The sequence below is a fragment of the Cynocephalus volans genome, chromosome 8, assembly GCF_027409185.1.
Source record: "Cynocephalus volans isolate mCynVol1 chromosome 8, mCynVol1.pri, whole genome shotgun sequence".
NCBI classification, from domain to species: domain Eukaryota; kingdom Metazoa; phylum Chordata; class Mammalia; order Dermoptera; family Cynocephalidae; genus Cynocephalus; species Cynocephalus volans.
Window position 1 is genome coordinate 114,261,324 of NC_084467.1, and position 12,708 is coordinate 114,274,031.

The window sequence follows — 12,708 nt, forward strand, 5'->3', positions numbered from 1 at the left end:
AGGCCAATCTGGGGTCCTTGCCAAACCAAATACCTTAACAACACTCACCATATGTTTGGCACTACAGAAGTCACAAAATGCTTTCACACAAATCATTCTGATTGCACATCTACTTAGTGGCTGAGCTGGGGCTCATACAATGATCGTCTCATTTAAAGTCCAATATTCTCTATATTATGCTACTAGGATGGTTTCTAGATAGATAGGTCTCTAGGCCTGGAGTTTGGTCTGCTACGTGGGAATGGTGTATGACTGATTAATCAGGATCCATCAAATATATGCTAATCTCCTCAAATCATGACCCAATTTCCTAAGGGACCTCTCAGAACTGACTCCCCTTCTTCCCTCTCTCTAGAAGGCTGCACTGAAGAACTCTAAAACTGGTAGAGATGACCTAACCTAAGGGTCTTTGCAAGATAAGTATCATCCAATATGCTGCATTCAGTGAATTGGTGGGTACCGATGGGGGACAAAATGACTTTTAATGTGAAGGTCCTTGTCTTTCCATCAATAGCACTATCCTTTCTCCTAGTTGACCAGTCTCAAAAACTCGGGAACCAAATTTGATTCAGCCCTAACGTATCTTGTTGATTTTCCTTCCAAAATGTTTTTTGAATCCTGCCTCTCCTGTTTGTCTCCACCATAACCACTCTGATTCAAATACTCATTACCTTTTGCAGAGATTGCTACAAAAACTCCTTCCTCCCTCACCCCAAGCTCTCTTTCAATCTACATATCAATATCACAATTCTCTCTTTAAACACTATTTTTATTACCATGTAATACATAAACCTTCACTGACTCCCTTCTGCCTACCACATAAAGTTTAAATACCTTTATCCCCACCCCACCCCTACCTGTCAACCTAATTTCTCTCTGCTCTTCAAAGACTGACACAATCTTACACTGTGAGACCTCACCACGCTTGGTTCTACCCCAGAACCTTTGCTTATGTTGTTCCCTTTGTCTGAAATGACTTCCTCTCTTTTTTCCACTTCAATAATTTCTAACTACCCTTCCACTGGATATTCTCATTAGCACCAATCCTCCTAAATGTACCTTTTTGGTGTACATAAATTCTTCCCTAAAAGTACCTTTTATGTACATAAAGATTCAGCAATTATGCTGAATTTTGAATTATCTTTTTATTGTTTTGTGTTTCATTTATAACATTTCTCAACAAGAATGTAAGTTCCACATTCTTGAATATTATCTACCAGCAACACCAAGAACTGAGCTGAGCAAGGAGCCATTTGATAAATATTTGCAATCCAACCAATTGGCTGCCAAGTGCCAAAGATCATAGGTCACTTGGAAGGCTGCTAGATTGGTTCTCCATGTGATTTGAGAACAGGCCATGACTGGTGACTACAGATCCCATCACACCATTTCGTAGTAGCTGCTCCCAAATACTGAGGAGAAAGGAGCAAGGGCTGGAATTCAAGATTCTGAAATTACTTCACTCTAGCTTTTCAAAGACACATTCATGTCTTAGTTTGCTGTTCTTTAGAATGAGGGGGAAAATCTTAAATAAGTCAATAAAAATGATAGAGGGAAACTAGTGACTTTAGGGCATATACAGAAATCAGAATTAAAAGACAATAAAATGGTTTTAAATTATAGTGAAGGAAAGTTTGGTATCCAAGAGAATTTATAATAGTTGAACTTATGAAACCACTTTCCACAGATATCACTGAAAATGGGAGAAATCCTTGACCTACATTTAGTAGCTCAAGAGACACTCTATTTGGAGTCAAAAGGAAAGGCAAGGTGATCCCTTAAGGTCCTACAATACTTCTGTGATTTTTCCCTCAAATATGTCCAACTGCTTTAAGGGTGTCCTTCCAGATCTTAAAAAAACTTCCTCAAAATCCTACTCCAAGTCTATTAAAGACCACATATTTCCCAGTTCCTCCCCAAGTTTCCACATCCCTATACTTCCATTTTCCTCTCCCATTTCATCATGCAGTTCCGTTCCGTTCTCTTGTGGAACTTTCATTTTCACTGGTTTTCAGGAAGGTCGGATAATGATCCTTGAAAAAAAGTCCTGGCTCACTGAAGAAAGAACACAAAGCATTCTGTTTCTAGAGACCCAAAGAAGGTAATAACTAGAAGGAATCCAATCTTAGGGTTTGGCTAGCCTAATTTGCTCATTTTTCCAGATAAGAAAACTGAAGTCTAGAGTAGGTAAGCACTGTTCCAATGTCACTCACCTAGTTGGTTGCAAAGCTGGCCCCATTAACTCAGATGCCTGTGCTCTTCCCTCAGAACTCCAAGCCTCCTTTCACAGGAGTGAAAGTCCTTAACGAAGTCATGATTTTTTTTTTTTTTTTTGAGACCACAGAATCAGCAACTTCTTTAGTCTTGCTTACACCATGGGCAAAAGAGTGACCTTGGATGCCACTAGCAGGTCTATGCTTGGGTCTTTTCTCAATCTGGTAATGATGTGAAGCAGATTCAGTCAATGTAGATTAAAATAACTCTTATGTTTTATAGAACTTCACGATTAACAAAGCCTTTTCACATATATCAGAATCCCAGAACTTTAAAGCAGTAAGGAACACTATCCAAACTCTAGAGTTTCTAAATTCTATTCTACAGAAGTTGTGAGCTTCTAGAATTCCTTTGTCTTTATACTAATTTGGGGACTAACTACGTGTCCTTCAAAAATCGTTATTTTTGATGAACTCACATTATCATTTTCCATATTTTTTGTCTCTCTCCTAAATGGGAGGACAGAGGCTCTGACAGTACCTTGACTATGAAAAAAGCTAAATAAATTTATTAACCAAAGAGTGCTCTTTTGGAAATGTTTTTGAGTATGTGAAGTTAAGCTAGCCTGCTCCTGCTTATAATGGCGACTAATTGCCAAATGGTTACTCTGCAAATCCACTGCCATCTCTCATTTCTCATCCCTAGATGGGAATGAAAAGACTCGGCATTTCAGGGGACTTTACGATTTGTAGCTCTGGATCCCTGTCACCATTTTGGGAGGCCAGCCTTCTAAACTAGGTAGAAGCTCAGCTAAATGCCTGGGGATTTCTTGGTCTGAGGGCACGATAAAGACCAGGAGCCAGAGATCCCTGATAGGGAACAGTTGCTGGGTCTGGATTTACTTTGAATTAGGAAAGTCATATGCTTCTAAGACAAGGAACAGCCAGAGATCACAAAACGAATCCTTTCTATCCCCATCAATGAAAGACATCTAAGTGAGCCAAGGTAGATGAAGTCTCTCTCATTCATCAAAATTCCTTGGAAGGCGATTCAATAACCTTCTTCTCACATATCATCACTCAACCCCGGCCATTGAAAAGTATTCTTTCTTCCTACTTCATGCACTTATGCAACAACAAAGCCTTTCACTCTGCTTAAATTCTTCAAAACAAGGAAAGATCTTTCAGTCACCCTTAATTTGTTTTAGGCTACTTAGCTCACAAAGTAGTATATGAAACTAAATCAAATCCATGAGTTTACCATCTAAAAATTTTTATAGAGTTTTACAGTTTAGGAAGCAATTTGCAATATATTATCTCGTTTGATTTGCTCCTTTCAACAGCCCTGTGAGAGAGAGGCAATAAACATTATAATCCTCAAATGGCACACTTTGTAAAAATGCTTGTGAACTGGAAAGTACTTTACATAAACAAGCTACTACTGCTTTAAACATGAGGAAGCTAAAGGAGGCGTGTGACTTGCTGAAGGTCACATAGTTAAGGGGAAAGCTAGGGCTCAAACCAAGGACTATTGGCTTAAATGTAGTACTTCCTTGTCTGGTTTGGTCCTCATCTGACTGAACTTTGCAAAGAGAAAATCTGTTTCATGGATGCAAACTCCTAACCCATCTGGCCACCTCAAAGACATTTGTTATGAGGAACTAGGCAAATGAATGCAGATGGTTTAGCAAAACTCATTATCATGCCTATAAAAATAATTCCATATCATTATCTCTGTCTGCAATATCAAACACATTTTTTAGAAACTCTTGAATATAATATATATTAATGGGCAATAAGTTGTCCATAGAGAAAAACTGAAAAGGACACGAACACTTTAGCCTGTCTTTCAGTAACAAGTGATTAACACTAATAGATAAAGATTAGTTGCAAATACTTTATGGTTTCTCTTGACCCAGGAGTCACTCCCCAACAGAGAGGTAAAGGGAGTAAAAGAATGCCAAATAAACATTCCAAAGTCTTCTTACTTTAAGCCACAATCTCTCTCTAAATGCACGGTCCTCCATCATGTTGCTTATCTTCTAGAAAACACACATCACCTAGAAACCTTCTCTGATTGATTTTATTTTGATTACATTTTAAATTAACACATGGATGTTGAAACAACCGGAAGTGGAAGTATTTATACTTGCTGATACATTCCTTTCAACATTCATTTGTCAAATAGTTCTTGAGCACTTAACCACATGCAAAGCACTAAGCTAGACATGCAGGACACAACACAAGCAAACCAAACACAGTCTCTGCTTTCATGGAGATTACAGTCTAGCGTTGCTTTTATATGGTCTTTTGGAGTCTTATATGTTTCCTAGTTCCCCGATTAGACTGCATGCTCTTTGTGAGCAAGAACTGTATACTTTACTTTTCTAGAATATTCTTATAACACCTTACACTACACTCTCTACATAGCAAACTGATAAACTAAGAGAGAATCCATGACCCCATAATCTGCAGCATTTCCTTCCACTCAATTCCTCCAGTATGGACATCAAAAGATCCAACAGAATGAGCCTACAGCTAAGGGGCAAATTCCAGTGCAGCTAACTGCAGGTATCTAGAAGGGGACCTGGGTCCTAGAACTGACCCTCTTAATGGGGAAGAGAATAAGGCAGGGGTGGAGGCAAGGAATGCCCTCACCCTGCAAAGCTGCATTATCCCACAGGAGAAAATGGTACTTTAACTATAGAAATTATAGGTATGAACCCCACGATTGTTAAACAGAAAAGTACAAGGGAACTTGTACTTGACTGCTGAAGAACATCTTATCCTACTGCCAAAGACATAAAATAAAATGGTGTCCCAAACATTCTACAGGACTGATACACAAACCCAAAAGAGCCACAGATTCAGACTCAGAATACCTGTGTTTAGTCCAGATTCTGCCACTAGTCAAGCCAGGTATCCTCTCTGAAGCTCAGTTTCCCTTCTGTAAAATGGTTATAATAACCTCTGATTTGTCTAGCTCACAGAAACCTTGTGAAGTTCATGTGAGATGTGTTCTACAAAAGTATTTAGGAAACTGTAACATGCTATACAAATCTTAGGATTTATGTTTGTGAGGATTTCCATACTCCTAGAGGAGCATCTCACATCAATCCACAAATCCTCATCGCATCCTCCTTCTTGCACCCTCCAACACCTGGGTTTCCATCTTCCTACATACCTGAATACACATCCTCTTAAAAAGGCAAGTGCACTAATTCCCAAACTCCAAGAGGATGAAAAGCGAGGAAGGGCAAACATGTCAACCATTTCAACCCCTTGCCTTGATGCCTCAGTTCTTCCTTTCCAATGGTCAAAGTACAGAGAGGCCAACACAACGGGGAAGGGAGATTAAATCCAACCATACAGGCTTTGCGGTTGTTTGCCTCCTCTTCTCCACTGCCAAGTCAGTTCCCTGTCTGGGGACTGCTGAACTAATCTAAACGGGACTCTGAGGCAATACAGAGATTAGTGTTTGGGAGAGAGAGAGATTATATGCATTTTAGGCCACATTCCACAGCCAAAAGCAAATTATTATTAGCATGGATAACCAAAGGTTAAATGGACACCGAGAGGGCAATTGCTCCCTTGCAAATATTCTTCCCTATATCTCCAATATTTTTTCCAGGCACAGACCTTTCATTTGCTTGTTCAGCCCTTCAACCATCCATCTATTTAGTTAGGACGTGTGCAGCGCCCAGAAAACATACCCCCCTCAAGATTCTCAAGGAAGGAAGGGTTGAGGAGGGGTAGAGGAGGGAGGGAAAAGGCAGACACCTTATAAAGTTGTACCAAGCCTTTGGAGGGAAGAATTACCAACCACAATGTAATGTTACCAGTGATAGGGAAGGCTGGGCAGACTCTTGGGGGGAGGGGCATCATGTGCTCAGACTGAGAGCTAGTGCCTTGGCCCACCGGGCCAAGGAGCCCAAAACAAGTCCTTCCGGCTCTAGGGGAGAGGAAAGGCCCATTTTGCAGAGTCAAGCTTATTGAGAACAGCTTGGAAGATTAAACCTGGAGCATCAGCTGGTTGGCAAGTCTCAATTTAAACTCTAAATTTGGAGGGGAGTAAATTCTAAATGTAACCTATGCATTTTGGGGCAGTATCAGCCACTGGTAAAAATCCAGACCTATATGGGTGCAAAGGGTGTTTCTGTCCCATCATTCAGGCCAAAAACATCCCCCTCATTCTAGAAATGGGATCCATTGCATCACTAAGCCCCACCATTCCATAACAACCAGCCTGGTGAAGGCCCACACCCCTACCAAGCCCCTTCCCCCAGCAGGTCCAACACCTAAAGCTAGTCCCAATACACCTCTCACACAACCAGGCTTGAGCCTCCCTTCCACCCCAAGGCTGGCAAGTTGGGGACCTCAATTCAGCCTCCAGCCTGGCAAAAGTCAAAAGCCATTGAAAGCATTTCCCCTTCCTTGCCCTGCTCGCTTCACTGTGTTTATTGCTTATATTAAAAAGACACTGAATCAGGAGGTATGTTTTGAACATGGACACACACACACAGAGAACATAAACACATATGCCCACAGTCCCCAGAGACCAATGCTCCTACCCCAATTTCCACAGACCCTTTTTTTGCAACCTTTTATCAAAATGTAACCCTTTCCTCCTCCTAATAATTGAAAAGCCAAATTATTAGCAAACCTACCTGTCTATACTCTGGGGTAACCTTACACTCATGGTTTCTCGTCTCCACGGTTCCAGTATCCTGTAGCTTTGGTGTCTTGATCAGGATTGAATCACTTGCAGTTTTTAAGAAGGGTTAACAGGAGGGCCTCCCAACTTGAAGATTGAATCCTTTTTCCTCCAGCTCTCAGGACCCTGGTAACTGAAGCTCCACTCTACTTCTACCAGTAGACATGGTCTTCTTTCTTAGTCCCTTTTCCCCTCCCCACTCTTAAAAAAAAATAAAAAATAAAAAAAAAAAGAAAGGAAGAGAGGAAAAACTATGACCTTCTGAGAAACCAAAACCCAACCACAAATCTCTTCAAGGTTAGCGCTATGAGCTAAAAAATGAATCACAGAAAGAATGTGCTTTCAAAATATCAGTCTTAACTGCAAAATACAGATAAAAACCATCCTTTAAATACAGTTTTCCCAGCTGTCCTTCTGTTAGCAAGACAGTCTCTACCTCCAAAGGGGGGGAAAATAATTTTCTGGTCTCCGATGCTTAAAATGACAACAGCAGATATATTTGAGGGAAGGGAAAAAAAAAAAAAGGATGAATAAATCCGAAATGGCACTTGGAAAAAATCTTCCAGCTGATTTGCACAATAAAATAAATAAAATCATACAATATGTATGGACACAACAGCACTCCCAAGCCCAGTGCAATGCTGGGAACCAAAATGGTTTTCCTTAAAAAGAAAAAAAAGGAAAGAAAAAGCTTTTACAGTAAAGATTTTGGAAACTCTTAAATGAGCCAATGGCACAAAAAAAAAAAAAAAATCAAAGAACACCTGAAATGCAATGCTTTTTTTTTTTTTTTTACCCCTAAAATGGTAGCAATAACCATAAACCTGAGAGAATCTCTGAAAATATTCTCTCCTTTTCTTTTTCCTTTAAACTTGCAGGTTCCTCCGCCTACCCCAGCCTGTTTCTCAGACCCAGCCTGCGTTCGGCCTTTTTCTGAAAGACAATTTCCTGAGTTAGTTCTCCTGTTTTGCTCCTCCACATCCAGGCTCTGAAAACCTCTCTTGCCTCAGCCTCCATGAAACGGAGATTTCGCTTCCTCCCGTTCCCCTTCTCTCTCTCTCGCCCGGCCAGAAAAAACTGCTCCTTATTATTATTCCTTTGGCTTATTATTGTGGATCTGAGTTCGGGGTGGGTTTTTCCTCCACACCAGCCTCCTCGAAAATCCGATCGCCTCGCTCCTCTCGGCCTCTCTTTTTCTTCCCTTTCCGTCCCTGCCTAAGCTCACAGGCAGGAGCCCACCGTGCCTCGCGCAGGACGCCGGCCGGGCCTCCGGCTCCCGGCCCCGCTCGCCCCGCTCGCCCCACGCCCGACCGCGGTGCTTCGGCCTTCGCGGCCGCTCGGGACTCGGAGCTCGGGCACAGGCAGGGAAGGCGGCGGCGGCGGCGGTGGCAGGCCGGCACGAGCGGGCGTCCGACTCCCGGCGTCGCGGCCGCGCTCGCCTCCTTCCGGGCCCCTTCCCCCTCGGCTCGCCGCTCGCTCGGGCGCAGGCCCGGCCGGCCGCCCCCTCCCCTTCCCTCGGTCCCCTCCCTCCGCCTTCCCTGCGAGCCTTTCTCCTTCCCTCGCTCCGACGGGGGCGGGGCCGCAGGCTCCTCCTCCTCGTCGCGCTGCCCGCCGCCCGCCGGCCTTTCCCCTCACGCCGCGGCGGCCGGGGGCGGGGGCGCGAAGCCGACCGCCCCTCTTTGCCGCTAGTCTGGTGGCCGCGGCTGCCGCTGGCCTGCCGACTGCTGTCCGGACTTCCCTTCGCGCCCTGTCCCTCTGCGACCCCTAACCGCTGGTCTCCGCCGCCGCCCCCCGGTCGTGGGCCCTGCCCCTCGGCGCGGCCTAGCTGGGCCCGGCCCGGCTCGCGGGCGACCCCGGCCCCGACTCCGCAACCCCCTTGCCGCCTTCTCGCCGCGTTCCCTCGGGTGCTTTCCCCCTTTTGACTGACTTCTGCTCAGGACCCGACCTTTGTTTCTTACCCCTTCCCACCCTGCCGTGGTGCCAGTGCTGTGACCCTCCCCATGGGTACGGGTTACCTCTTTGCGTTCACCGGCATCACCTCTGCTCTCACTGCCACTGCTCACCCTCTCTCCTCCTCTTTTCTGATCTTATTTTTCAGAAATTTGTCGCGGCCTCCTTTCTGGGTGTCTTTAACTCTTTCCTTTGGTTTCTGTGGCCCTCTCCACTTCTAACACTCACCAACTTTGGGGAAAGAGCCTTGGCTATTACCCCTGGGGTTGGTTTGGACATCTTAATACCGGGCTGTTTAAAGGGTATTTGAACTTGATGGAAAAGCCTTTTCAGGACAATTCTATTTTCATAACCCCCTCTCATAGAATCACAGTTTCTAAATCTTTATAAATAACATGACATTAGACAGAAGGTCCCAAGCGGTATGATTATAAATAAAGATAAAAAGGAAACTCATTTGGACTGGGGAGTGAACTTTGTTTTCTTACCTAGGTAAATGCTATTGTAAAATAGCTGCAGGCAGTGGTGTGCTTGCGTATGTTCTCTGCCTTCAACGCTACCTGGCGTTTTCGGGAGGGGGGGGGGCGATATATGAGACTATTTCAAAACGTTTGTGGAAAAATAGAATTAAAAGATAATACAAATCTTTCCATGAACTTTTTGAAGTACCTTCCTATGTATAATGTAAATTTACCCACATACATTTTTAAGCTCTGAGTCACCCCACCGGGGTTAGAAATTGTGGATATACAAATAGCAAGTGTAAAAAGAAACAAGGATCAATTGAAGACCTGCTATGAATCAGGAGCTTTCCCTAAATTATATCAGGTACAGGTCAGCAAATAAAAGGACTTTATGCCTTCAACCCACCTCCATCAACCCCTAGGCCAGAACTCCCAAAGACAAGTGGTCTGCCTGACATCTAAAGCACCACAGTTGAATTGTTATTGACTTTATTGTGTCTTTCCTTCCCATACTACCTGCAAAAATGATGCTCCCGAATGTGGATGCTGCCACAGAGAAAGCTCTGTTGTGATAGATCAGTGGTTATCAAACATTTTTACATAATGTTTTCTTAATATATTGTAATATTTCTTAACAATTATTTCCATGTATTTTATTACATACCTTACAAAACATGCCCTTGTGTAGAAATATTAAAAGGTTGAAATAAAGATGAAGTACACTTTAAAATATTTATTTGTACGTGTTTGTGGGGTACCATGTGTTGTTTCAATACATGCATATACTACATATTGATTCACTTAGAGTAGAAAGCATAGCTTTGTACCTGTTAATCCAAAAGTACATTTTTAAAATCATACTTTTCGCTGAAAGTTAATGGCTGTCATAACCGTAAAAGATACTTGTCAAAGATAGATTCTAACGAGAGAAGTACATCCTTGATTCCATTTATAAAATTGTTATACTCATTTTCCAATCCCATTCACCAACGATGAAAAGGCTTTTAACTGAAGTTGAACTAGCAAATTTACATCTTAAGTCAATCAGTCCTTCTTAAATGATTGGAAGGTGTTGCCTTTTTATATTTTTAAGAAATGGGTTCAAAACCACTACGAAGCTTCATTTAGATTTTAAAAACAGGTTTAAAAATTCTGTTTCCTAGATTTTTAAGTGTGCAGACAAAAGTTTTTCTAGGTGAAACACGTTGTTTTTGGTAACAAGAATATCATAATATTGGAATCATTTCCAGTCATCCATTCCAAAATCCTTTCTCCATAAAGCATGTGCTTCTTTAGAAAAGCAGTGACTTTCTCACTCATTAATAGTTTGTCATCTTTGTTTTGAAGGTTAAGTGGGGTTTGTTATCGTTCTTTGTTTTTGTTTTTGAAAATAAGTGCCAGGTAGCATACTCTTGACAGCCATTTCTCATCACAGAACACTGAAATAAAAATGTGTATCTCCTCTACACCCAATATCTCATTTTAGGCTTTGCCCAGGAGATTGCCATTCTGCAGAGGAAAGGTTTTCATGGTTGTTCTCTCTGTCACTACAAAGAATTGGAAAGTTTGTAGCAATTAACAGGCTTGTTTTTGTCTAGTGCATGGCATACATTATGAAGAAAATGAATGACAACTGTGGTGTTACCTCTGGTTCCTGGAAACTCCTCACATACTGCATATGACAGATGACTTCTGACAGTGACTGAGTGAGAGTGCTAGATCATTGATATTAGGAAAGCTTAAATAATTATTTTTGCTATAATTAAATGCTTTTATGAGTGCATTCTGAAATGTTTTCCTTATGCATACTTGTGCATCTCTTTGTACACTCCATTTTGAAGATGAGTATGGCTTTAGCAGGATAGAGTTCCTTGAAGTTAGCTGGCAATTTAAGTGAACTGCAAGTGTCAATTTAGAAAACAAAATAGATTAGATTGTGTCCAAGACAGACTAGGTTGTAGGAATCTGGAGGTAACTGTTGAGTAATGGATAGAGCACTAGACTAGGAGTCCAAAGAACTGGGTTTGTTCTGGGCTGTATTCCTTTTTAGTTTCACAACCTGCCACCTTCAGGATGTAAGAATTTAATGAGATTGAGCATGGACTCTGAAAACTATAGTGTGCCAGGCAGGAAAGTCAGGATGAATGTTAGGAAGTGATACCTTGAATCAACATAGTCCTTTTAACTTTTTCCCACAGAACTCTATGAATCCTTTCCTCTGCCCAACATCCTATGGGATGGGTAGGTCACTAGTTGCTATATGCATTTACAGTTAGGGAAACTATCACACAGAGAGGTTTTAGGTGATTTGCAGGAAATCCCATTAATTGATAGATTGAGGCTAGAATTCATACCTGATCATCTTGAAGTGGTAAGAGGCAAAGAAAAAGGCCAGTATGGTCAGCTTTTATTTGCTGGGTGGGATTCTAGAAACTTAATAGCTAATCAAATAGCCGAGGGACAGCAGCCATGCAAAATCTTGAATGGTTCACACTGTGAATTCTAGAGAAGCAGCTTCTCATTCAAGGGCATTCCCAGACCAAGCCGGGTGTTCTTTTAGAGCGATGGACTCCAGGTTGCCGGCATTCTCCTTCTAGGGTGCTGTTAACAGACAGGTCTGGCAAAATAAAATCTTCACTGGAGGGAGATAGTGCCCCTGTTTATCAGAGATCTTTTACTCCTCTTAAACCTTTATCAATTGGGAAGATGACAAGAGGCTTAATTAAGGTATTGTTTAGTCCTAAGGTTGAGAAAATTTTGTGTTTTTTTTTTTTTTTTAGCTGATTTAGATTTCTCTAGAATGTTTCTGGGTAGCCAGAATAACCAAACCTCTAAACTTAAAACCTCTGTTATAGATAACCATTTCATTGTCCCTCAGAATATCATGCTCATTCAACCTGTTGAGTTCCCAATAAAATTTTAATATGAAGTAATAGTAATACTCAAAACGTGTGTAGTGCTTACTATGTAAATACTATTCCAGGTACATTACAAGTATTAACCACTTGATCATCTCAGTAGCCTTTTGAGGTAGGTATTATTATCACCCCCATTTTCAGATGGGGAAACAGAAGCCCAGAGAGGTAAAATAACTTGCTCAGGGTCAAAGAGCTGGCAGCCCACGCAGTCTGGCCCCGGGGTCTGTGCTGGATGTATTTCTCTATTTTACAGGCACTATGCCAGGCCCTGGGGAAAAAAGATAAAACTGAAGAACAGTACATAGGCAGAACCTTTTCAGAAAGATAGAAGGGGTGCAGGGCTTACTGAGGAGAACCTGGGGAGGATGGCCCTAGAAACAGAGTCCAGTGGTTTAACCGCCCAGCCCCCTCAGAGAGTTCTTTTCTGCATGATGCAGTGACCACAAAAT

At 42.2% G+C, this 12,708-nt stretch overlaps 1 protein-coding gene across 4 annotated transcripts in view; it reads right to left on the reverse strand.

The window, feature by feature from the left end:
• The window catches only part of ARHGEF11 (Rho guanine nucleotide exchange factor 11), a 107,016-nt gene extending 98,621 nt beyond the window's left edge, over nucleotides 1–8,395 (reverse strand). For all 4 annotated transcript variants that reach the window (XM_063103725.1, XM_063103726.1, XM_063103724.1 and 1 more), the window contains exon 1: nucleotides 6,881–8,395. In XM_063103725.1, the coding sequence (XP_062959795.1) occupies nucleotides 6,881–6,912 (32 nt within the window). In that variant the 5' untranslated portion in view covers nucleotides 6,913–8,395. The remainder of the gene's footprint in view (nucleotides 1–6,880) is intronic.
• Nucleotides 8,396–12,708: the final 4,313 nt, after the last annotated feature.